Source organism: Lissotriton vulgaris, chromosome 8 (genome assembly GCF_964263255.1).
Source record: "Lissotriton vulgaris chromosome 8, aLisVul1.2, whole genome shotgun sequence".
Lineage (NCBI taxonomy): Eukaryota > Metazoa > Chordata > Amphibia > Caudata > Salamandridae > Lissotriton > Lissotriton vulgaris.
Genome location: NC_141696.1, coordinates 669,434,781 through 669,460,487, shown reverse-complemented (window position 1 = coordinate 669,460,487; position 25,707 = coordinate 669,434,781). Strand labels below are relative to the sequence as shown.

At 45.4% G+C, this 25,707-nt stretch overlaps 1 protein-coding gene across 2 annotated transcripts in view; it reads left to right on the top strand.

The window, feature by feature from the left end:
- The window catches only part of TOMM70 (translocase of outer mitochondrial membrane 70), a 227,165-nt gene that overhangs the window by 73,767 nt on the left and 127,691 nt on the right, over positions 1-25,707 (top strand). For both annotated transcript variants that reach the window (XM_086934541.1, XM_086934540.1), the window contains exons 4-5: positions 5,602-5,711; positions 20,306-20,454. In XM_086934541.1, coding sequence (XP_086790667.1) covers positions 5,602-5,711; positions 20,306-20,454 — 259 coding nt within the window. The remainder of the gene's footprint in view (positions 1-5,601; positions 5,712-20,305; positions 20,455-25,707) is intronic.

Here is a 25,707-nt window from a genome sequence, read left to right as displayed (position 1 = left end):
GTCAAGGAAATTTATAGAACTGTTACTATTCTCCATTGAGAATTGTATGTTTTGGTCGCTTTCATTTAGCCAGGTGTGGAAAGTCTTCAGCTCCTCCTCCGTGCCCCTCCATACGAGGAGCACGTCGTCGATGTATCGACGCCATTCTTTAATTTTTGTTCGGTGTGGGTTAGTCTCATGTAGAACCCATTGATGTTCAAAAGAGTCCATGAAGATGATGGCAAGGTTAGGGGCAAAGCTTGCCCCCATGGCTACTCCACTAGTTTGCTCGTAAAACTGCCCATCAAAGATAAAGTAATTTCTTTTCATTGCTATTTCTAACAGTGATAAGATAAAATCAGTCGGTACCCTATGGGGACGTGTTCTATTGTCTAGGGCATTCTCAATGGTAATCATTGCTGACTGTTGTGGGATGCTGGTGTATAGGGACGAAATGTCCATGGTTACTAGCAGTTCATTTGTAGGGTCAAAGGAGGTACCATCCATCAGTTGGATTACCTGCATGGTATCACGTATATAACAATTGGTAGATTCTGCAACTGGTTTTAAAAAGATATCAATAAACTTACACAACGGTTCCAGAATCGAACCACAGCCTGAAATGATCGGCCTCCCTGGTGGTAGAGTTAGTCCCTTGTGTATCTTAGGTACAGGATATATCGTCGGGACTCTGGGATGTGCTCAGTTTAAATATTCATATTCTGATTTGCAGATTATTCCTTCTTGGTATGCTGCATCAGTGAGTGCTCTAATTGATTTGGCTATGTCATTTGTGGGGTCTGTAGATAGTTTTCTATAGTTACCTTCTTTGGACAGTTGTGAGAGGATCTCAGCTTTGTATGCCTCCCTGCCCTGAATAACTATTCCCCCCCCCCCCCCCCCTTGTCTGCAGGCTTTATCACTATCTCTTGGTTCATATTGAGACTATGTAGTGCCTGTCTTTCGGTTTTGGAGATGTTATATTTGACATATTTTTTGTCCTTGAGCAATTTGGTTATGTCACCCATCACCATTTGTTCATAAGCCAATATCTTAGGTGGCATCATGTGTGTCGGGGGGGTGAAAGTAGATAGTGGTCTCAAACCCGTGTTGCTGTTCATGGTCATGTGAGATGTCTTGTTAAAATGGTATTTGAGGCGAACCTTGCGGAAAATTGAAGGAGTTCCAATTTCAAATTGAAACTATTGGGTAAGCAAGTGGGAACAAAGGATAGTCCCTTTTCCAAAATAGGTTGTTCCTCTTCTGTCAGGTTATAGTTGGATAGATTGACTAAGGGGCTGGTGTGGTTGGATGTGGTCGATGTGTCTACCATCTGTAGTGTTGCGAGCGTGTTCGTATGTCGCCATGGGATTCCTGTCTGAAATGTACCTGTTTCCCCGGTTTGTCTCTCCCCTGGTTCCAGGTTTGTTGTCCCCTGTTCTGTTTCCATGGTGCTTGGCCCCGTCCCCTGGGTCGTCCCCAGGGGCGTCCCCGCCGGTCCGCTCATTGGTCCTGTTCTAAAAAAGTCTGGTCACTTTCTTGTCCTGTAGTACTGGTAGATGGCTGATCTGTTTCTGAGCCACTGCTGACTGAGGAATTGGAGAAGGTGTTGTATCTGTGGGGAAGTGTGGCTCACTGGTTAGAGGAGGCATACCCTGAAGCTGAGGTCCGACCCGGGACCAGGGTTCAATTCCCGACGCGGCAGGGTCCTGAACCCAATTGTCCATGGACTCGATAATTCTCGCTTCGGTGCCCACTCTAAGCACGAGTTCACACTATGCAGCTCTGGGCAACAAGCTTGCTTAATCTCCACAAAGGCCCCCCGCGGCGGGATGCCTGGCTTTCACCTTGGGGATGCCCAGCACAGGTTATCTCACAGGGAAAAACCAGGACGGGTTCCCAAGGCAAGCGCTGAGATGCCCAAGGGTAAAATCGAGCGCTATATAAGAACATACATACATACATATCTGCGGTACCCTCCCCTGCCTCTTGTTTTGTATGTCCCTCTTGATTCCTGATTATAGTATCCCTCTGCTAGGTAGGGGTATACCTTCTTTTTATTGAAGAATTTGATATCGTTGGCTAATTTGTCCAATTTAGTAGTTTGGGTAAATACGTCAAATTCTTTTAAGGTTTTCTCTAATCTCTCCAGGGCTTCTTTAGCGTTTTTTAGTGCTGTGTCGTCAGTAATCTCCTTTCTCAACTCTGCTATTTCTTTGGTTAAGCGGGTAACTTCCTCTAATGCTGTTTCAACCCCAAGCACCATCCAGTGCCTGGAGCAATTATTTGATATGAAGCTAAACTTTCCTTTAAATACAGGGTTGTCCACAAAAATGGCTGGTTCGTTTCGAACCTGAAGTCATACTGGGATCACGTTGGCTTGGAGGTATTGGGCCAATGCGTGTCCGTGAAGTCTAGTTCTTATGAGCTTTTTTTCAAGTCGCTCTAACTTGTTAATTTTGTCATTTAGTGTTGGGTCTACTGTACTGACCGTTCTTCCTAGGAAGTTTCCTCCTCCCTGTTCACCTATCAGGTTTTTAGTATAGTCTTCGCTGTATGTTAGGATTTCATTGTCAACCATGTCTATGGATTTGATACAGGTTTATACGTTTGTAAGGACTTACTTACATATACAGGACATGAAACAAATAACACATAAATGACACTCACAACCCTCGCAGGAATCCCTGCACAAGAGACCATTAAATCAATGGGGTGTCACCCATAGAGTCAAAGGACCTGGGTATGAATCAGTTTAAGAAAAAACAGTGGTCCTTGACTATCAATTAGGAAACAAACTTTACATGAAAAACATTTTTGATTCTGAAAATGCAAATTAAATCAGCATACTTTGACTCAAGCTCGATAAGGGAGATATACGTCTTATCTGAATTGATTACTATTGTTTTATAAAAACTGTAAATAAATATGTAAATTCTCCAGAAGTACACTTTTCAGAATCCAGCTTGTACATGATAGTCAGTAATTGGTCCTTTGAATTGCATGGGGACCCAGCTTATAGAAGAGAAGGGCTTTGGGGGAGACTTCACCACTTAATTGTCTGTATTACAGAATTTCTCCAGCAATCAAATTCCTTTGTAAGTCTTGGGGAGCCTCCTTAATCCCAATTTAATGGGGTGGCAGACTGTCTGGAGAGACTCCTCTCTGGTTTGGTACCAAGCTGAAATTGGGCTTATCAGTACATAGTTTCCAGGAATGGTACCTCATCCATATCTCCCAGTTATAGGCTATGATTTCTAAATTGTAACTCTAATCATTAAAAGAATTGAAGAATGACTTTCAATTGCATGAATCTCACTTCTTCTGCGGCCTTCATCTACGACACAATCTTTCTTCTATGTGAATTACCAAGCTATGGGGCAGATTCAACCCTTTGGAAGATAAGTTACTGATGCAGGGCATGGGATATAAGTGAGTGTTGGTGTTGTACATTTCACTAGTCATTAGCGCCCCCAAGGACTTTCTCTGCTTTAAGGGAGGGTGATGTGGGTGAAAACTATTAATTAAACTGAAGTACCATCACAGGGCTTACTATCCCTGAGTAATACTTTACAAACTGAGCGGAGCTTTTTTTCTCCTACCACACTGAGATGTCATTCAGCAGTAGGTACTTTCTTCAGCACATTGTAGGACTTCCCTGCTATATATGTCATCTGGGAGGAGGATTTGGCAGTTTGTGCTGGTGCTTGATTGGCACATCCCGCGATCACTCATGGTAACTCTACGTCACATCTTTAACAATGAGAGTACAAACCACTGTGCCAAGCCCTAATACACGTAGGACTTGTTCTGACAGGTTGTGATATGGCTAAGAATTGGAGGGGATCTAGCTCCCTGAGCAAGGTTAGATTGCTATGCAGGACAAACAGTAGTATGCATTTAGAAAAGCCCATTTACTGATTCCCCAAGAAATAACACAAGATATGGAACTGTCAGCAGCATTTTCATATGCATGACCGCCTCTAAACACAACCCCTCTGGTGCCTTTATGGTGTAGGAAAAAGGGAGGAGGCAGTTGTTACTTTTAATGAGTGCCTAATACATTGTCTGAAAAATTATTAGAAGATTGCTAAGTTGTCTGGTGAGTCTGCTCATATTATACCTGTTGCTTCGTTTCGTCTCCAGTTATAATATAATGAAAAACGAAATGGTGAAGAGCTTGGTGAGGTATGTATTGAGCACAGCCACCCATGGCATGAGAGGACATCCGTGCCTCCCCCACCATCTTACCTCTCGTGGAAAGTAAAGAGTCCCCATCCATTAGAATGAAACATGTTCATTGGTGATTAACACTTTTGCAGGTCTATCAAACGCTCATTTTCTGTATTTTGTACAGAAACCATCACAAAGCTACATAAGTCAATTGAGAAAAGCGTGCTCATTTGGCACCTGTTCTGGGAGTGCGCTGGTAGGTTGCTCTACTGATGGGGATTTGGTATCTGTTGTGTCTGTGTGCGATTGACGATTGAACCTCTACTTGGGCTTGCATGGCTGCTGCCCGGGTTGTATCAGTTCTGTGAGTCTTATTGGATGTTGGACATGCATTTCACTGTACAATATAAAAAAAACATTAGCAATGTCAAACCTGGTTTTGTGAACAGTCTGTTCTAAAGTCAGAATGTGCAGAAAAGCTTGTGATAAATAAAATGGGTTTGCTCGAAAGTGCAATAACTAGAGTGTTTATCGCGGCAAACGGCCCCTACCACGCGGCCGTTTCCATGAAAGGCTTTACCACGCATACATTAGAACGCATGTGTGGTTACCACGGAAGCATTTACCACGCATACCGTTACTACGAGATGCGTAGTAAAGGCATGTGTGGTAAATGCAAAAAATAAAAAGGGGGCATCGGGGCCCTACCCAATCAACAAAAAAAAGTGAGAATAAAAAGGGGGGTAGCAAAATGGAGACAATCGGCTATCGGCGTCGTTAGAGAGGAAACGGAAAGAAACTTCCCCTTCCTCTTTACGACGTAGAACGTCATCAAGGAAGAAGACGAAGAAAGAACGACGTGAAGAGGTGTAAGGGGAATTAAAAAATAAAAAAAGATTGAGGGTTAAGGGCAGGGGTAAATAGACGAAGGTCTGGGGGACACGTAAGGGTAAAAGAGAGGGGTGTAACCTTTCCCAAGAGTTTGCCCTTACCATGCATAAATTAACAGTGAAAATCGTTGTTAATCTATGCGTGGTGAAGGAATATTCGTGGGAAAGGTTATGCGTATGCCTGGGCGTTAAATTCCGTTCGCGGAATTTGGGTAATTTCGCGTGCCGCGGAGAACGCGAAATGTGACATTTTTTGCTTGTTCGCGTTCTCAAATGCGTGTTTGCGAGATATTTCCCCCGAGCATGCAAACAGCGATTGCGAACAGTAAAAATGCATCGTGAACACGCAATTCCGCGTGTTCGCGGACATTTTTTACCGTTTCGCTGGGATTTGCGGAACGCGATTACGCAAATTCCGCCCACCCCTAAATAAAAAAAGCATTCAGTTGTAACGCATGCTTGGTAAAGGCATGCGTCACAACTGAATTAGTTGTAACGACATGTAACCGTTTATCCCAAGTAAAATTCTGTTGATTCATTTTTTCCATTCTGTTTCTAGATGTCACTGCGGTCTGCATTTTAGAAGGTTTCCAGAACCAACAGAGCATGCTATTAGCTGACAAGGTCCTCAAGCTCCTCGGGAAAGAAAAAGCCAAAGATAAATATAAGGTTAGATTGTCCATTTTCTTCTGAATATATGCATTTTGTTTACAAATTTATAACCAAGTAATAAAGCCGAAGTGTTGTGGCATAATCAACCGTTGGTGGTACAGTGATTTTACGTAAAATCAAATCACTCTAGGTAAATTTTGCAAACTATATTTTCATGATATATAATATAAGAGCACAGCACCTACGATGAAAGCTTTACATGACCATGGCATCAGATGTAGTATTTAAAGATTCTACAAATTCTCACTATGTTGTATACACAGTTTAGCCTTGGGTTACCCTCTCAATCCTTTATGTCCTGAATCAGAGTAAATGGTTTTAGGCTGCAATCAGATATTCAACCAATAAGGGCTCCTATCGTTTGCACAGATTTTGCTGTTGTATAGCAGATGTTCTGAAAAGTGTGAAATCTTGAGAGGAAACACAGGTGATTTTGGTTGCAAAGAACAGCTGAGAGTCAACCCTCATTGTCAGAATTGGCCAAGGTTGGGACTATATGAGAATGTTCATTTTTCACATTTTGTTCAACCTAAGACCCGCTGTTTTGGCTATGGTTGCCATGAACAGTTCCCTTCAACAGATAAGCATTAGGTATGTAACAAATGTTCACCTTGGAATCATTACAAGATTGTGGAACATGTACTCAGTTTTTAGAAAATCCTGACCTCACACATGTTATGTTTGGCATCAAAAAAGTGGTCTCTGTATGACATTTCATTAATGGTACTGAGCTAGGTACCATACAGAAGACTACTTTCTCTACAGAGGATTTTTTTGCTGGTTCCACAATAGATGAATTATTCGAGACACAATCACATATTGTAAAGACAAAGACGGTTTAGATGTTTTCAAATGTCATGAACCTCTACTGTTTTGCTTTAGCTGAAGAAGAACCCCGCAAGACGAAAAGGCTCCTAAAACCTCTGACTGAACAAACTGAAAACAATCCAAACTCGAAAGACAAAAATGTGTAACTGGAGTGCAGTCAACACTTACCACTGTGCCAAATTCCTTTCCTCGTGAAGACACATAAGCAAAAGAAAGTAGCTTAAATGTATCTGATATCCAAAGGAATCAAGAATTTGTTATTGTAAAAATGTGCACTGATTGACACCAGTAAAAAGCACAATGTTAAACTTTAAGGGGTTCTCCAATAGCTGAGCTTGAACAGGATACTCTGCTTTCGAAATCTAATAGAGACCTGGATGACAATATAACTCAAGATACGTTTTTATACACCTTATAAGCCACGTAAAAAACATTTGCCTAAGACTTCCATGCGGAGAGACTGAAATTACCTTTGCTGAAGCTCTCAAGTATGCATCACGATTGTTTGAACCCATTATCACTAGCCCACTAAAAGGAAACCAACCAGGGAAGACATTAGTACTTTAATCACCCTTAATAAGATCTAAAAGGCCTAGTATGTGACGACTGGAATCAACCACATACCAGAAGATAGAGCATCTCACTTAACTGCGGAGATACTATGAATTAAAGACTGTGCTACATTTTCTTAAGAGGGGTAAGGTAAGGCTGCGTCCTGGCACCATTTTTATTTTCCATCTATACCAACGGTGTGGGAAAACATCTTGAGGGGACAGCCTTGGATGTTCCTGTGCTCTCTAATCATCAGCAGTTACTGATGTAGTGTAGAGGTTTACTTTCCAGAATCACAGGTGTACCGTCCAGTACCACAGGAAAAGTTTAAAAGTCAACTAGAAGTTCAGCTGCACTGCAGGTTCATGCCTTGCTAGTGAAATTAAAAGCTGCCCAATAACACGTTATTTAGAGCTACTGTACTGTTAAACATGCAATCAAACATTTATTCTTAAAGTTCAATAGTCAAATTCAGTGTTACAAAACTTGCTTCCTCACAGAATATCTGTTTTAATTACTTCACCAAGGAAAACCGTGCTTAATAGTTAGAAGGCATAGTAGTTTTTTAATATCTGAATATATAGATTTAACCACTTGCATTCTGGCTATAGTTAAATATATTTTTAGGTCTCGCAGAGAGACCTATTGCGGTGAAACCAGAAAATTAAACCAGGCGGATTGCGAGTGCGGATTTCCAACAGTTCATGTGAAATCACGTGACCACAAGCACCACAAGCACGCGCATTACCCCACCTCAAAGCCATCCGCCTCCCTCCCACAGGCTTCCCCAGCGTGCGCAGTGCGCACTGGCCTCCCTTCTCCTCCCCCTAATTGCTTGTTTTCACGGCCGCCAGGCAGTGAGATACATCAAAGGGTTCGGCTCCCCGCCCCCTGCTTCACGGCTTTCTTCCACGAGCTTGCCCGAGCCTTCTGCCTGCCTCCTGCCTTGAAGGCAATCTGCTTCTCCGCCCCCTGGTGTTTCTGGCTTTTCTCGCTCGCTAATCACCACCCCCTCCCTCTCCATATGGTCGCTCGATGCCTCGGCTCCTTTCATGCCTCAGACTTGCAATTAGAAGGTCCACAGCTACCACAAATATCTATTCACTGCAACTGGATGCCCCACACAGTTTCGTTTTCTCTCACGGAGCTCCTGACACTCCTCACAGCGCACACACTTGCGCCTTCGTTTTTTAGGTGAGATTTTTCTTGTGACGTACTTAATCCTTTTCTTCGCGGTGCAAAGTGCTATTCACTGCTTCATTCTTCCACCCCTGCGCTCCTCAATATTTTAAACGCGTATTCAATTGCCATCCATTCATCTTGTTTTACGCACTATTCCCGTGAAGTGCACTTTCCCACTCCTTCTCATTTGCCCTGGTGCGGAAGCAGGCATACACGTGTGTCCCTTTGTTTTTCTTTAAATTGTTTGTCCATCTGATCGAGCTGCTAGCTCACCTTAAGCACAGCCTTCAACTTCTTTCCTCACCGCTACCACAATTCTACTTCAGTTTGTTTTCAATTGTAGAGATCTGACCTCCTGTAATTACTAGGGTCAGCAACCCACAGTCCTAGAGGGGCTCCCGTTGCACTCCCCAGGGGTCAGCGTATACTGTGATTACATCGACCCAGGCCATTAGCTCACAGGCTTTTTTTTTATAATTAACACCTGCTGTACCACGTTACTGTAATTGTTTAAAATGTTAGAAACAAAGCAGCATTTGATTCTACCTACATGTATTGTAATTGCATCCATATAGCGCTCGCTACCCCTGGCATGACTTTGAAGCGCTTTTATTCAATACACGTACGCCACACCCCCCACACTGACTGGTGTGTCTATGCCCGGCTTCACCTCAGGGACAGTTCGTATGCTCCTCTGCAATTCTGGCTTTGCTCTTTCCTCGCCATCTGCTGCTTGCCCATTCACATCCCTGACCCCCCCCGCCCTCCTCCTGCCTCCGAGAGCTTCAAAGGGATCTGCTTCCCCGCCCACTGCTTCACACTTCACAGCCGCCAGGCCGTGACTCTCATTTCTCCTTCCTCCTACCCACAGCAATGCCAGTTTCCGCTGCTCTTTTTGGGACATTTGTTGAAGGAAGGTCACTTGTGTTGTGGTGTCAGAAACTCAAAGGGGTCTGCGGCTGGTACTGCATTCTTGTTCCGTGCTATGCTCGTTAGTAATGGCACGGTTCGAATACTGCTAAGTACTTTGGCATTTATGTTTTGAACAGTGGAATACATGAGGAAATGCAACAAACGTAACTATTTTATGTTTGCGGCTGTATGAACATCTGTTGCTGTATTTTACTTTATAGGTGAATAAATGCATTTAAGAGGCCGCCTTTTCTTAGAGTATAATACACACCTTAAAAGATATCCGATTCATTCACACGTTTATCAACAACCGCTTTTAATCTCCCCCATAATTCCCCGGAATCTGGCAGGCCTTCCAAGCGCTGCTCGGAGTTGTCAAAGAGCCCCTTACAGATCGAATCATATTTGAATGGGAAATGTTGCCAGGTGGGTGTGCTCCCCCGCACAGTAACACCCCCAGTGAAGAACTCTGCCGTACACAAGCGCTCTTCGCCAAACCACCTTAGGCGCTTTTTCCGACTCGTCAACATATGGATATAAGGAAGGTTGGGAGAAGGTAGAGAGATCAGTTATCTCCTTTCGCCTGCTAGCACCCAGAGGCAGCAAGGACAATCTAAAATACGGTGTGTTTTGAAACAGAGTTTGCATGGATAAAATTGCTTTCTGGGCGCTTCCTATGAGTTGATGAAAGGGAATTTGACGCTATGTTTATATGAGATGAGAGTTAGTAATTATTCCATTGCACACGAGCAGACAGTGTGCTCTGTGTTAACAAAGGAAGCCGGCGGTAACCAAGCATTATAGAAAGAATAACGTATTTACATGGTAAAGTTCTATGCCTGGCTTCACCTCAGGGACAGTTCGTATGCAGACAAGCCAACCCTCCCGATTCAGGCATGAGACTACCGATTTCAAGGCTAGTCTCCCACCTCCCGATTCCTGCAAGCAAAAACCCGATTCCTCGGGGTTTCAGCTGAGTGACGGGGCTTGGTATTGTATTAAGTGCCAAATCTTCCAGCAATAGTCAGAGTGGCCATGCAGGGGCTCTAGAAGGGATGAAAAACCAACAAAGTGTCATCAACAAGAGAATGGTCTTTTAAAGACCTGTGAAGTATTGGGGGGGGGTGCTGTGTGTGTGTGCACAGGAAGCTGTTTTAGCCCAGGCTGTCACACGGGGGGTTTCGGAGCATGCACTGCCGGCAACCTGCCAGGCCAGTGCACAACACTTGCATCACCCTCTCTCTGCCTGCCATTGCGCTCCATGCTTCTGAAAGGTATGAAAAAAAATGCATTTGTGTTTCATATGTCAAATCCTGCAGCAGCACACTTCCAAAGCCCATACATGCCAGTAACCCGATTCAAGGCCCCATTCTCCCTATTTATTTTTTTTAAATCTCCCTCTTTGCTCTTCTGAAATGTTGCCATGTATGCGTATGCTCCTCTGCAATTCTGGCTTTGCTCTTTCCTCGCCATCTGCTGCTTGCCCATTCACATCCCTGCATCCCCCTCTCTATGTTACTCTTCCAACCAAATGCTTCCCCCCATTTGTTTACATCCCGAACACCCAGCTCCTCCATCGCTGCTTCCTCTGAGCCTCTTCCCACTAAAAATAAAACAAGCATTGGCATAGACAATAGGTCTCGCTTTTGGGACCTTCTAAGTATTTTCTGATGGAGAGAGAGTCATTTTTTTAGATGCCCCCCCTCCCTCTCTCTTGCTCCCACTCCCACTCCCATTCCCTCTTCCCGCCCTCCATCCCTCACTCTCTTGCTCTCTTCCTTCCCTCTCTCTCTTTCTTTCTCCCCCTCTCTCCTCTTTCCTCCCTCCAACCCCTCTCTCTCTCTTTCTCCCCCTCCTTACCTCCCCTCTCTCCACCCTCTCTCGGCCCTTCCTTCTCTCTCTCCCCCTTCCCTCCCTCTCCTCCCTCTCTCTCTTCCCCTCCCTTCCTTCTCTCTCTCTTGCCCTCTTGTTACAAATGTCACAAAAAGATGTTAATATTTCACTTCTGTTCTTGGATTTTCATCACAATAAAATGACCTGAACATAATCTTCCCAAAAGTTATTTACAAAAAGTTGAAGCTATTGCCATTATAAATTACAATAACTTTTATATAAGTATTAATTAAAAAAAATAAAAGCCATTGTTATTTGTAATATTAATACATCTAAGTCATGTAAATACAACACATATTGCATTACAAATGCTATAGGTGTCACATTTGCAAAAGTTAAAACTATTGGCATTGTAAATGACAAAGCTATTAATTTCGTAATTTTCAAAACCAAAACATAAATCAAAAATGTGTCATTTACAATACCAATAGCTCAAACTTTCCTAATGCGAGACCTATTGCATTGCAAATGCTTGTTTGTACTACCTGTTGTACGTGACTGAGTTCAGTCATTTCCCTACCCGCACTACATAGCGGTAATAAATAGGGTATTACAATGTTAACCTCTCCAAGGTTGTCCTAGCAAGGGGAAGGGGAGGAGGTCAAAAAGTTGCTTTTTCATTTTCACTCTGAGGAATTTTTGCTATGTGCTGCACGGATTTGCTTCTATAACCAAATCCTTTCTCCACTGTTGTCACCTCCTTATGGGCGCCCATCCTGCTGACATGTGCACAATCCTCAATTGCAAAGCTTTTCAAAAAGCAGTAAAAATGTCTGTTGTCTCAAGTAACAAAAATGCACCCTCATAACTATAGCTCATTGACAAATCATAATGCCTACAGTAAATGTAGGCTGACCTGGACTTCCCACTAGTGCACACACACAATAATTTCTAAAATTAATGTGAATTACTCATTGCCAAGATGCTATGTTTTTATATATGCATGTTCGAGGCATGTGGGCTGCTGAATTCATATCTGTGCATAGATCGCCGCCTAGTGTTGGGTCCGGATGATTGCACATTGTTGTCCTGGAAGAGTCTTCGAAGTATCACAAGATAGGTGACTCCTCCCTTGGACTACAGTGCGCATGGGCATCCTCTCCATGCTCACGTTGTTTTTCTTCTGCCATTGGGTTCGGATGTACTTTCCAGCACTCCAAGTTCGGAATCAACAAAAACTTTTCTAGAGGTCAAAAGGCCTTCGGTTCTCGTCGGTATTGTTCGCTATCGGTACCGATAACCTTTTCGACATTAGTTTGCACTCTGGTCGTCGAATCGGGCCTTTAAGCCTTCTCGACGCCACAAGGACCGACGGTCGATGGAACGAAGTCCATTCAAATACTGCCCGCAGTGCAACTCGAAGTTCCCGCACACCGATAAACATACAGTGTGCAACATGCTCAGTTCCCGTCCAAAAAGACGATCCGAAATAGACGGGCAGCAAGGCAAGAAATGCAGAGGTCAGCACCAGAGCCCGAGAATATCTTCGACGACGAAGAAGACCTGGTTGACGCCGAAGACTCGGAGCAGGAGGGAGATCAATTCTCCGAGCACGACTCTGAATATTATATTGACGACGAAGAACAGATCATTGATGTCGAAGAGTACGAACAAGATATTGTAGCTTTCGAGGACGACTCCGATGAAGACGATTGGCGAACCGTGAGTACACCGCCCATATAGACACTACACCAATATCAGAGACTCAGGTCGAGGTATCGCTATCTGGCCTTAGCCAAGATCAAGATAGTAGTTCTACAGCCCCGCCATACCGCCCAGCTAAGAACATACAAAAAGAGCCTTTTGAGACACGTACTCTAAAGCCGATTCCATTAAAACCAAAACTCATCGACACGACAGTCTTCGGACCGAACGTCGTCGCACCGAGGGTGATCAAACCAAAGGGCGCCGACCCGAAGGCCACCGTTCCATTGACACCTTCGAAGCCAAAGGCCGTCGAATCGACATCCAAGCCAAAGGCCGTCGAATCGACATCCAAGCCAAAGGCCGTCAAATCGACATCCAAGCCAAAGGCCGTCGAATCGACATCCAAGCCAAAGGCCGTCGAATCGACATCCAAGCCAAAGGCCGTCGAATCGACATCCAAGCCAAAGGCCGTCGAATCGACATCCAAGCCAAAGGCCGTCGAATCGACATCCAAGCCAAAGGCCGTCGAATCGACATCCAAGCCAAAGGCCGTCGAATCGACATCCAAGCCAAAGGCCGTCGAATCGACATCCAAGCCAAAGGCCGTCGAATCGACATCAAAGCCAAAGGCCGTCGAATCGACCTCGAAGCCAAAGGCCATTGAACCGGCCTCGAAGCCAAAGTCCGGCGACCCGAGAAAATCGGGTTCGGCTGTCGAAAAAGAAAAGAAGCCGTCGACGAAGGCAAAAGGGCTACGCCCAAGGCAGTCGTCGAACCGAAACCGAAGGTAGACCACACCAAATCGGTCGAGCCGAAGCCCATCGATCCAAAAAGGGCATTGACCCAAAGACGCAGGCTCCAAAGACACCTATAACACCTAAACGGGTTATCGAACCAACTAAACCGATCGGTCCAAAACCACTGGTGAAATCTGTAAAAGACGTCAGACCGACAAAACCGGTCGGAAAGCCTACAAAACTGATCCAAGCACCAAAAGCGGTCGAACCAAGTAAAGGCATCGAACCGAAGAAAGTAAAACCAAAAGCTACGGTGCCAAGGCAAAAAACTGTGGAAGAGGAGATCATCCATCCAGAACCTTCCACAGAGGATCAGTCAAAACTATATATTGACCCAAATACTGAGAAAGTGACTGTGTATAAAAAGAAAAAAAGACCAGTGCCTGGTGAAGACTTTTCAAAAATTCCACTAAAAAAGAAGAGAGACTTTGCTACCTCTCCTATTCTTTTCCAACCTATCACTCCAACTATGCCTGCTACTCCATACACACCATACTCCCCTGCACACTCTTGATTACAACCAAGATCAAGATCAGGATGCAGATGTGAGTTTTGGAGATAAACAAAACTCATATGGAGACTCCAACACAGATTCATGGGGGGGTGGAGGTGAGCCAGACAATGAGGGGGGCTCTACCCATTACAGACCCTACTGTATACCCAGCTAAGCAATCACCCACAGAAGACACAGTGGCTTTTAACTCCTTGATAGACAGAGCTGCATGCTACCATAATGTAGACATGCATTCAGATGCTATAGAAGAGGACTTTCTATTTGATACACTAGCAACATCAGAAAGAAGTGTCAAAACTCTCCCCATGTTAAAGGGCGTCCTAAAGCACACTAATGACATCTTCAAGGACACTGCTAGAGCACGTGTCATCAGCCCGCGAATAGAAAAGAAGTATAGGGCGGCACCAGTAGACCCTACATACATCAGGGGACAACTGCCTTTAGACTCTTTGGTGGTGTCCAACGCACGAAAACGTGCAAATTCACAAACAACTGGAAGCTCCTCCTCCTGACAAAGAGTCTAAGATTTTGGAAGCATCAGGCAAAAGGGTAGCAGCTCAAGCAGCAAACTCATGGAGAATAGCTAATACACAGGCCTTACTGGCCAGATATGACAGGGCACGCTATGATTCTTTAGCAGGACTTCTCCAACACTTACCCGAGCCTTACAAAGACCAGGCAGATGAACTTATACAAGAGGGAAAGCTCATCACCAATGCCTCTATTAAGTGTGCTCTAGATGCGGCAGATACAGCTGTCAGATCTATTAACACATAAATGAAGTACAGGCCACAATTCTTAATCAGCCTATAAATCCAGATTTCTTGTTTGTCCCAGCAGTTGACTCAATTCTGGACAAAATGAAAAAGGACACCGAAACTGCAAAATCCATGGGAGCCCTTCAGTCCCAACAACACAGAGGCTCCTTTCGTCGCTCAAGCTATAGAGGAGGAGCGCGAGGTAACACATCACAGCAATCCTCCACTTATAAAACTAATACACAATCCACATACAATGACAAGCATTGGAAATGCAATAGGTCTCGCACCATTAGAGTTAGTGCTTTTAGAATTGTTTATGGGTTTTTTTTGTAAATGTTTAGCATTTTTGTTTCCTGTAGCCAATGCTAAAGAATTACAAATAAAAAAAGCCATAAACATTTCTTAAAGCTCTAACTGAAATGGTCTGAGACCTATTGCACTGTGTGAGGGTGACGGGTTGAGGGTGAGGGTGAGGGGTTGAGGGTGAGTGAGGGGTTGAGGGTGAGTGAGGGGTTGAGGGTGAGTGAGGGTGAGGGTGAGTGAGGGTGAGGGGTTGAGGTTGAGGGTGAGGTGTTGAGGGTGAGTGAGGGTGAGTGAGGTGTTGAGGGTGAGTGAGGTGTTGAGGGTGAGTGAGGGTGAGGGTGAGTTAGGGTGAGGGGTTGAGGGTGAGTGAGAGTAGTTGAGGCTGAGTGAGGGTGAGTGAGAGTGAGGGTGAGTGAGGGGTTGAGGGTGAAGGTTTGAGGGTGTGGGTGAGGGGTTGAGGGTGAGTGAGGGTGAGGGGTTGAGGGAGGGTGAGTGTGAGTGAGGGTGAGGGTGAGTGAGGGTGAGTGAGGGTGAGTGAGGGTGAGGAGTTGAGGGTGAGTGAGGGTGAGTGAGTGTGAGGGGTTGAGGGTGAGTGAGGGTGAGGCTGAGGTGTTGAGGGTGAGTGAGAGGTTGAGGGTGAAGGGTTGCCAATAGGTCTCGCAGTAGGAAAGTTGGAGCTATTACAATTGCAAATAGCAATGCCTTTTATTTTTGTTTTAATTTTAAAAACATAAAGGGCTTTGTCATTTACAAAACCAATAGCTCCAACTTTCCTACTGCGAGACCTATTGGCAACACCAGTGCAACACACGCTCTTGCGTACATGCAGGCACACCACCCAAGAGCATCTGACATCTCTGAGAAAATATGTAAGTACATTCATATTCTGTTCACAGTGTGTTATGGTCAGGCATGTCTGAGGACATCTTAGGGCCAGGCATATGAAAGAACATGCATATGTTAAGGTCATGCATACATCTGAGAGGGTTCAGAATAAAAGACAACCTGTCTTCACGATCTTGGGACATCTACTGGGCACGTGACCTTCCTCATCGCCTCAACCCTCTGCATAGGGGCTAAATACAAACATCTAAGAATTAAGCAAGTGCAGGTCATGTTCATATGGTGCATAAAAGGGATGTCACATGGAGTGTGGCCTTAAGGCTGTGAAGTAACTGCTCTCATAGAACCAACATGTGTGCACATATAATAATGGGCGTTTTCAGGGTGTGGCAGAGGGGTCCCTCGAGGGCATTGTTCTAGGACCTCATACTTTCCACTATTTAATTAAAAAATGTAGGATCTCGAATTCACACGCACACAAATTAACACATTCCACTTGCAGGGTGTTGAATTTGTGATAACTTAGGGATTGTGAGCGCATCCTGAGATGTAGGACTTTTGCTTGAAATAAGATTACACACTGTCCTATTTTCACACAATGGTAGGCACTGGCTTTGGTTTGCTTCACTTTGATGAATGCCGATCTGAACGCAGTGATACAGAGCGAGTTGCCCAGGATCACACAACTGAGGCAGTTCCTCAGAAGACTGCCTCTGCAGCAAACCCCCTGACCGACACAGCTAAAACCCTGGTATGAACCAACGTTGTCAGACACTCGCAAATACCGAGATATACCCAATAAGATTAAATTCAAGTAAAACAGAGGATGACCTAGTGGGTTGAGAAGGCCACCTTAAATGTACATTGTATTAGAGGAAAGAAAAATCCGTATATATGTGTTGTGGCCTCTAACCATTATCGAAAATGTGTCTAAGAACAGGTCCGTGTTAAGCGGAATTAATTAAATGGCAGCAGACCTTCGGTGGGCAGTGTCCTTGTTTGTGCAGGAATCCCGTAGGTAAAAAGTACAGACCAAAATCAAATGTCAAAATGCCTCAGGGGCGCGGGTTGCAAGAACCGGTCACAATAATCAACATAGCTGTTAGCTGCAGAGGCCTATGTTAATCTGATACAGTGAGCTCCCGCCGAGTCTAACGGCTTGAAAAAACAATTAAAAAAGCTCGAGGCTGCCTGAAAAAAGGAATCACGCTAAATGTGACAAGCGTTTGGGACAACATTAAATTCGAAACACACCAGTGCTCGATATAATTGCCAAAAAGAATGGTCGGAGTCTCTTACCGCATGTCTTGCCAGAGTTCAACCGAAGGAGGACAGCCGGCAGAGGTGGAGCAGTTGTTTACTTGAAGGGAATCCCTACGCCGGAAGCGTGAACACTGGTTTGTCTGCATGATGTCGCCGGAGAGTAGGGAGTTTGGAGAAATTACTGTGAGGGGCTGAATTTAGGAAACAAGGACGTGTCTGCAAACCACTGTGCTTTGGAAATAGTTAAGAATTGTAAATAGTGAGCACACATAATTGTGATTAGCCATTGCCAACGAGTGCACATCAAAATAGCAACTTGACATTTTTAGATAATTGCAAAAACCTACAGCTGTTAATAAAAAGATTATGATATTCCTGGCACAATTCAGTGGTTTGAAAAAGTCATTGAAAATTTTTTAAAAAATGCGACACGGCGGCCAGGGGAGGGGGCGGAGCGGGGAGAGGGAACAGACGGGGCAATCATGCGGTAGTTTGATGGTTCTGTATTGGGGCCTTTCTTGTGGATTGGATGTAAGAGCGAGCCTCTCCATGAACCTTCTGGAGTTGACGGCAGTCTTTCTAGCCCTAAAAGCATTCAAAAAACAATTATGCAACAAGACTGTGTTGATCCGGACGGACAACATGACAGCGATGTATTACATTCAAAAACAAGGAGGAACACACTCCCCACAGCTGTCGCACCTAGCTCAAAGCATGTGGAAGTGGGCCATTCAAAGGAACATGTTTCTCATGGCAGAACACCTCCCAGGCTAGGACAATCAGATAGCCGACCTGCTCAGCAGGCACAGCCAACAGATGCACAAATGGGAGATTCACCCCAAGGTCCTCCAACCATTCTTCCACAAATGGGGACAACCAGAGATAGATCTGTTTTCCACAAGCGAAAACGCAAAATGCCAGTACTTTGCCGCCAGGTTCCCACATCCGCAATCACAGGGCAATGCGATATGGATGAACTGGTCAGGCAAATTTGCGTACGCTTTTCCCCCAGCTCCATTAATACCGCTAGTGGCACGCAAAATGCGCCAACATTCGCTGACGCTAATCCAAGTTGCTCCCACATGGGCAAGGCAACCATGGTACACAACGTTCCTGGAACTGTCAGTGGTGCCTCATCAAAGACTGCGACTCACACCCAGTCGTCTGACTCAGAACCTTTGCGAAATTCAACACCCAGACCCGCAGCAGCTGAACTTAGCGATCTGGCTCCTGAGATCCTAGAGTTTGTATATCTTAACTTGCCTCCAGACTGCATGAATATTATCAAAGAGGCAAGAAGATCCACTACCAGGGCATGTTATGCGTCTAAGTGGAAACGATTCATCATTTACTGCAGTAACAACGACATAAACCCATTAGACGCTTCTAAACAAAACATCATTTGCTATCTTTTGCACCTACAACGTTACAATTTAGCCTACTCATCCATCAGGATACATCTAGCTGCGTCAGCAGCATATCTCCAAAACAGGCAACACTTTTCACTATTTAGAGTGCCAGCAATTACAGCATTTATGGAGGGACTTAAACGAGTAATTCCCCCAAGGCACCCACCTTCACCAGTCTGGAATCTAAACCTCGTTTTAACCAGACTTATGGGACCACCTTTTGAACCACTACGCTCATGCGAACTACAATTTCTTACTTGGAAAGTGGCTTTCCTTATTGCCATTACTTCACTTAGAAGAGTTAGTGAGCTGCAAGTCCTAACTATTCAGGAGCCATTCATTCAAATACATGCTAATAGAGTAGTTCTCAGAACAAACCCTAAATTCATGCCAAAAGTGGTATCCCATTTCCATATAAATCAAACAATAGACCTGCCGGTGTTCTTTCAAAACCCACAGTTGCTGGAAGGGCCTTGCATACCCTAGATGTCAAAAGGGCTCTGCTTTATTACATAGATAGAACTAAGGCATTTCGAAACACAAAACAGTTGTTTGTTGCTTTCTCACCACAACACAAAGGCAACCCTATCTCTAAATCAGGTATAGCCAGATGGATCGTTAAGTGCATTCAAATATGTTAGTCAAAGGCAAAACGCACCTTAACAGTTCCCCCTAGGGCGCATTCCACATGCAAACTAGGGGCATCCATGGCTTTCCTAGGAAATATTCCTTTACACGAAATTTGTAGAGCAGCCACATGGTCAACCAAACATACGTTTACCAAACACTACTGTGTAGATGTACATTCCAAACAGTAAGCTGCTGTAGGACAGGCTTTTCTCAAAACTATTTTTCAGACTGCTGCAGCTGACACAGGCAGCCACCGCTAGGGGAGATACTGCTATACATTCTATGCACAGATATGAATTCAGCAGCCCACATGCCTCGAATGGAATATGCTACTTACCAGTATGCATCTGTTCTTGGCATGTAGGGCTGCTGACATTCATATTGCCCACCCACCTCCCCGGTGCCTGTCGCAGCTGTAGCATTCACTCTTTGCATGGACATCTCTTACTGTATTATACTCCATCTCTGCCACAATGGCAAAAAACAATCTGAGCATGGAGAGGATGCCCATGCGCACTGTAGTCCAAGGGAGGAGCCACCTATCTTGTGATACTTCGAAGACTCTTCCAGGACAACAATGTGCAATCATCCGGACCCAACACTAGGCGGCGATCTATGCACAAATATGAATGTCAGCAGCCCTACATGCCAAGAACAGATGCATACTGGTAAGTAGCATATTCCATATTTCTCTGTATAAATATCCTGTATTTAATGCATGATTTGTATCAAATCCTCACTTTACCTACCCAGAAAGCATCGTTTTCTCTGCATTTTTGAGAGGGCAGTAGGAACGTCTTTCTCTTCATGTGCATTTTCGATTGACACTCTTGTCCACCTGACAGTTTACAGGCCTTATTTCTTTCCTTAAGGCTTCCGAGATTGCAGACACAATCTCGGAAAGTCATACGGGAACGGGCAACCTTTTAATTGTATTATTTTTTCTTTATTTGGGCAATTCATGTAATCCACATTTAAACTAGGTATAGACCTACACATCTGCTTCAGTAGCAAGCACACTGGGCTATTCTCAACTTCCTTATATTTTACTTTTCAGAACCGTGAGCCCCTCATGCCCTCGCCACAGTTCATTAAATCATATTTCAGCTCTTTCACCGATGACATCATCTCTCAACCTTTATTGAAAGGAGAGAAATCCGACGAAGACAAGGACAAGGAAGGTGAAGCAGCAGAAGTCAAAGAAAAGTGAGTATGCAAATGCGGTAATGAGGAGCTTTTTCTCTATTATATCGATTTTAAATAATTTCTTTGCAGGAACCTTGGGATACTGACACCAATTTTCCCCTGGGTGGTTGTACCTCACATTTTGTCTTGGCTAGTCCCTCTTGTCATGGTATGGCAAAAGGGGTCCCCCGTATATTGGTGTGTTTGTCTTTAGGTTGCTTCAATAAAGTGTTACCTACCACTTCTCCAAGTATAGCTTTACTCCTGTTGACATTTTCACACCTTCCTTGTATTTTGCTGATTAATTGTTTCAATGTGTTGCTGCAGACAAGTGTCAAGGGCAGGTTTTGAAAAGCTTCTTGGAGGGTTTATCCAAACCCCTACTAGGAAATTAAAATTCAATGGCATGTGTGGCTGCCTACACAAATGCTCTGCATACTTCTGCCATCTAGAGTTAAAGTTGTTTTTCTTCGAAGAAGTCTTTCGAGTCACAAGGTCGAGTGAATCCTCTTCTCGCTGGTAATGTGCATGGGCACCGACAGCGGGTTTGTATGTGTATGTCTCTGCTCCGTGTTTTGACTTGGTTTCGGTTAGATTCTCATGTTCTTTTCTCTATCTTCGATGTTATTGTTGTCGCTTGTGCTTATCCTTCTGCAATTGTCATTTTAAACTCTTCAACACCATTTGACCGAAGCCGCATTGGAGTGGTGCCCTTCGAAGCTTATCTTCTGCCTTGTTACCAGTCTTCCCGAAAATGCTTCACTGGTATTGGAACGCACACCCTTTTAGTTCTGTGCGCGTTGCCACGCGAATGACCCTCACGCAGACCAACACTCTGTGTGCAGCTTGTGCTTGTCCCCTGTAGGAAAGTAGGATCTGCTTTCATGATCATCTCCACTTTTTTCTGGTTTCCTTATGTTTTTCTGAGTGTTTGCTCCAGCTCTGAGCAGCTTGCGCATTGTGGTGTATGGAACCATAGCACAGGGCTTCCCAAACTTTTCAGAATACCGACCCCATTTTTATAACCACTTTTACCACGAACCTAGCTGTTCGAGGCATGTGGGCTGCTGAATTCATATCCGAGCATAGATTGCCGCCTAGTGTTGGGTCCGGATGATTGCACATTGTTGTCCTGGAAGAGTCTTCGAAGTATCACGAGATAGGTGGCTCCTCCTCTGGACTACAGTGCGTATGGGCATCCCCTCCATCCTCAGATTGTTTTTTTCCGCCATTGGGTTCGGATGTTACTATCTTAGCTCAAGTTAGGAAAACTTTCTACAAAGCCAAAAGGCTTTCGACAGCGTCGGTATAATGTCGTTCGGTACCGATAACTTTGCTTCGGAAGGACATCGAGGAATTTGCCGGTTTTCTTTCCATACTCGAACCGATCTTCGACCTACGATGGAAAGAAGCCCATTCAAACGGTGTCCACTTTGCAATGCAAAATACCCGCACATCGATGTCCATCCGGTGTGCAACAAGTGCCTGTCCCCGGATCACAACAAGGCCAACTGTATGGCCTGTGCCCGGTTCAGGTCAAAAAAATCTCTTCGGATTCGTCGCGCGGCTCGATTGGAGTTGCAGAAATCAGCCCCTAAGCCAGTAAACATCTTCGGGACCGAAGACGAGGAGGTCGTTGATCTAGAGGATCAGGGTGAACACTCAGACCCTGTTTCGAGCCATGACGCCGAGTATGACGCCGAAGATGAGGAACAATTCGAAGAGGAAGAAAACGTCGTCAATGAGGTAGGAGACGACGCAGAGGCCCTTGGGGCCGTAGAAGATAGCTCAGGCGAGGAGCTAGGCCTCACCGTCGATACGGGAGTCCGAGATAAAACACTCCATAAGGCTTAGGTCGAGGGATCGCCACAAGGCCTTACCCGAGATCTACAGACTCGTTCTATAGCCCCGCATAAAGGCCGGGCTACGGACACATATAAAGAGCCATTGGTTTCAAAAATGCCATTGGTTGATCCAAAGAAATGGAAACCGAAAGCTTCACTGCCAAAACCGAAAGTGCAGCTAACTCTGGTTGGTTCCAAGGCCTCAAACCCCTCGGAGCTGAAGAAACAAAAAAAGGACGTTGATACCGATAAATTCAGAAAGGTCATCGAGCCGAAGATTGGGGCGCCAAAGACCAAAGTCAAGGCTGTCGAACCAGCGAAGTCGGCGCCAAAGAAAGTCGGCACGGACAAAGTGCTCGACCCGAAAGAGGGGGTCGATCCTCGGTCGACGCCTGCGGCCAAGACAAAGACCGGCTCCAAGGACCCTGTCGAGTCGACGCAAACTACCCCATTCGTGTCCAAAGAGGTGGCGGAATCACTCCCAACGCATCAGTGAAAAGGCTACAACGGTCGGACAAAAAAGGCCCCAACCCCAAAGTTGGTCAGAACAGTTCCAACCACTCCGAAACCAATCAAATTCCGGTTGCCACCGATGGTGCGACCGAAGATGTTCGAACCAAAAAAGGGTATCGGAGCCAATAAAGTAGTGTCGATGGGACTACAGGCTACAGAAGAGCCTAAAGAACAAGAGTCAAGGCAGTTCATTGACTCGGACACTGGTAGATTGTCCTTGTATAAAAGGAAAATAATACCTGAAACGCCCATGGAGTCATATAGGATTCCACTAAAGAAGAAAAGGGATTCAACCACATCGCCAGCTCTTGTGGAACCTCTGCAATCCTATGGACAAGAACCTCACTCTTTTTTTCACCCACATACTCAGATGTGGATGCAGGGGATGACGAAGACGAGGATGACACTTATCATGTGGACACTGATCCCGATGATCAAACCCAACCATGGGCGGACCCTGCTGACCCAAAAGATCCGCAAAATGCCCCTGACACTCATGCATACAATGTAAAAACATCTCCTACTGAGGACACTACTGCCTTTTAACGCCCTTATTGAAAGAGCGGCAGGTAACCATGATGTACTACTACATGCTGACCCGGTTGAAGAAGATTTTTTGTTCAACACCTTTTCCACTTCGGAAAGAACCGTCAAAACTCTGCCCATGCTCCAAGGGGTCCTCAAGCATGCTGGTGACATTTTTAAAGAAAACACAAGGGCAAGGGTATTAAACCCTAGAATTGAAAAAAAATATAGACCGGCACCTGTGGACACTACTTATATAAAAGGACAGTTGCCATTGGACTCATTAGTTGTTTCTAATGCACAAAAGAGGGCGAACTCCCAAACTACAGGTGACGCTCCCTCTCCTGACAAAGAGTCAAAAGTACTGGAAACTTCAGGAAAGAGAGTGGCAGCGGAGGCAGGTAACATCTGGCGCATTGCCAACACTCAGGCACTCTTAGCCAGATATGACAGGTCCCATTACGATACCCTTGAGACACTGTTGCAACACCTACCAGATCAGTACAAAGAGGGAGCAGAGCTACTAATCCAGGAAGGCAAGCTTATCACTAATGCTTCCATTAAGTGCTAGACGCAGCTGACACTGCAGCCAGGGCCATTAACACTAGCATCATGCTAAGACGACATGCCTGGTTGAGAATCTCCGGATTCAAACCAGAAATACAAATTACTATCCTCAATCAGCCGGTTAAGCCGGACTACTTATTTGGACCTGAGGTTGACACCACCCTTGAGAAGATTAAAAAGGACAACAAGACTGCAAAGTCTATGGGGGCTCTGCAGTCACAGCAGTTTCGGGGTGGCTCCTTTCGTCGCTCCAATACTAGAGGACCTTCAAGAGGCCAAAGCACACAGCAAACACAGTATAATAAAGGAGGTACACAGACCACCTACAATAAACAGAACTGGGGTGGATACCGTGGAAACAACATCAAAGGCAGAGGAAGAGGAAACAACAATTCTAGATCCTCTGCCAATAACAAACAGTGATGCCCTGTCACTGCCCCCGACCATATAACACCTGTCAGGGGGAGACTCCAACAGTTCCTGCCGGTCTGGAAATCCATCACCACAGACAGGTGGGTAAGAGACATTGTCCAATACGGGTACTGTTTAGAGCTGATATCCACTCCACCCAACATACCACCAAGACACCGTCCTATGTCTGCAGAGCACTTACACTTATTGCAGCAGGAGGTCGTCAGCATGCTGCAAAAAGGGGCCATAGAGCTCGTGCATGTAGAAGGTCGCACGTCACACAATCGACCCTAACTTCACCTCCTGCAACCATGTCTCCTTCAGCCACACTACGGCTCTCCTCTGGACTGACCACAGCTGCGTCCACTTTACCTACAACAAGCCCAAACACAGTAACCACCCCCAACCAACTCTACAAAGAAACTGGAACAAAATCACCATCGACCAGATCTCCTCATCGCTTCTTTAAAACGCCCCAGCCCACTCCTCAAACCCAGACCAAGCCGCCACCAACCTCACCCTATGGTTATCCAACAGCGCCGACATCCTAGCACCACTGAAAAAACGACAAATCAAACTTGGCAGCAAGAAAGCCTCCTGGTTCAACGATGATCTTAAGAAATCCAAGAAACTCTGCCGCTCCCTGGAGAAGGCCTGGAAAAAAGACCCAACTACCATCACCAAGGAAGCCTTCAAAAACGCCACTCGCACACACCACCAACTGATCCGAAAAGCCAAGAAAACCGCCTTCAAGGACCGACTAGATAGCAACGCCCACAACAGCAAGGAACTTTTCAACATCGTCAAGGAATTCACCAATCCCTCGGCCAACTCCAACGACATCACCCCCTCTCAAACCCTCTGCGACTCCCTAGCTTCATTCTTCCACAACAATATTGCAGACATCCACAACAGCTTCGACAACAAACCCGGAGACCAATCCACCCAACCATCCGCTGGACCTTCACCACCCTCGAACATCCTTAATGACTGGAACCCAATCTCCACTGAGGACACTATCCGCCTGATGAACTCCATCCACTCAGGATCCCCCACAGACCCATGCCCTCACCACATCTTCAACAAAGCAGACTCCATCACCGCACCTCAGAGACGTCATCAACTGCTCCCTCAACTCCGCCACCTTCCCGGAAAGCTGGAAACACGCAGAACTCAGCGCCCTTCTGAAAAAACCCACAGCGGACCCCACCGAACTAAAAAACTACCATCCCATCTCGCTCCTCCCATTCCCAGCCAAAGTCATCGAGAAAGCTGTCAACAACCAGCTCGCCGCCTTCCTCGAAGCCAACAACTCCCTCGACTCCTCACAGTCCGGCTTCCGAGCCAAACACAGCACTGAAACCGCACTCATCGCAGCAACAGACGACATTCGGACCCTACTGGACAATGGAGA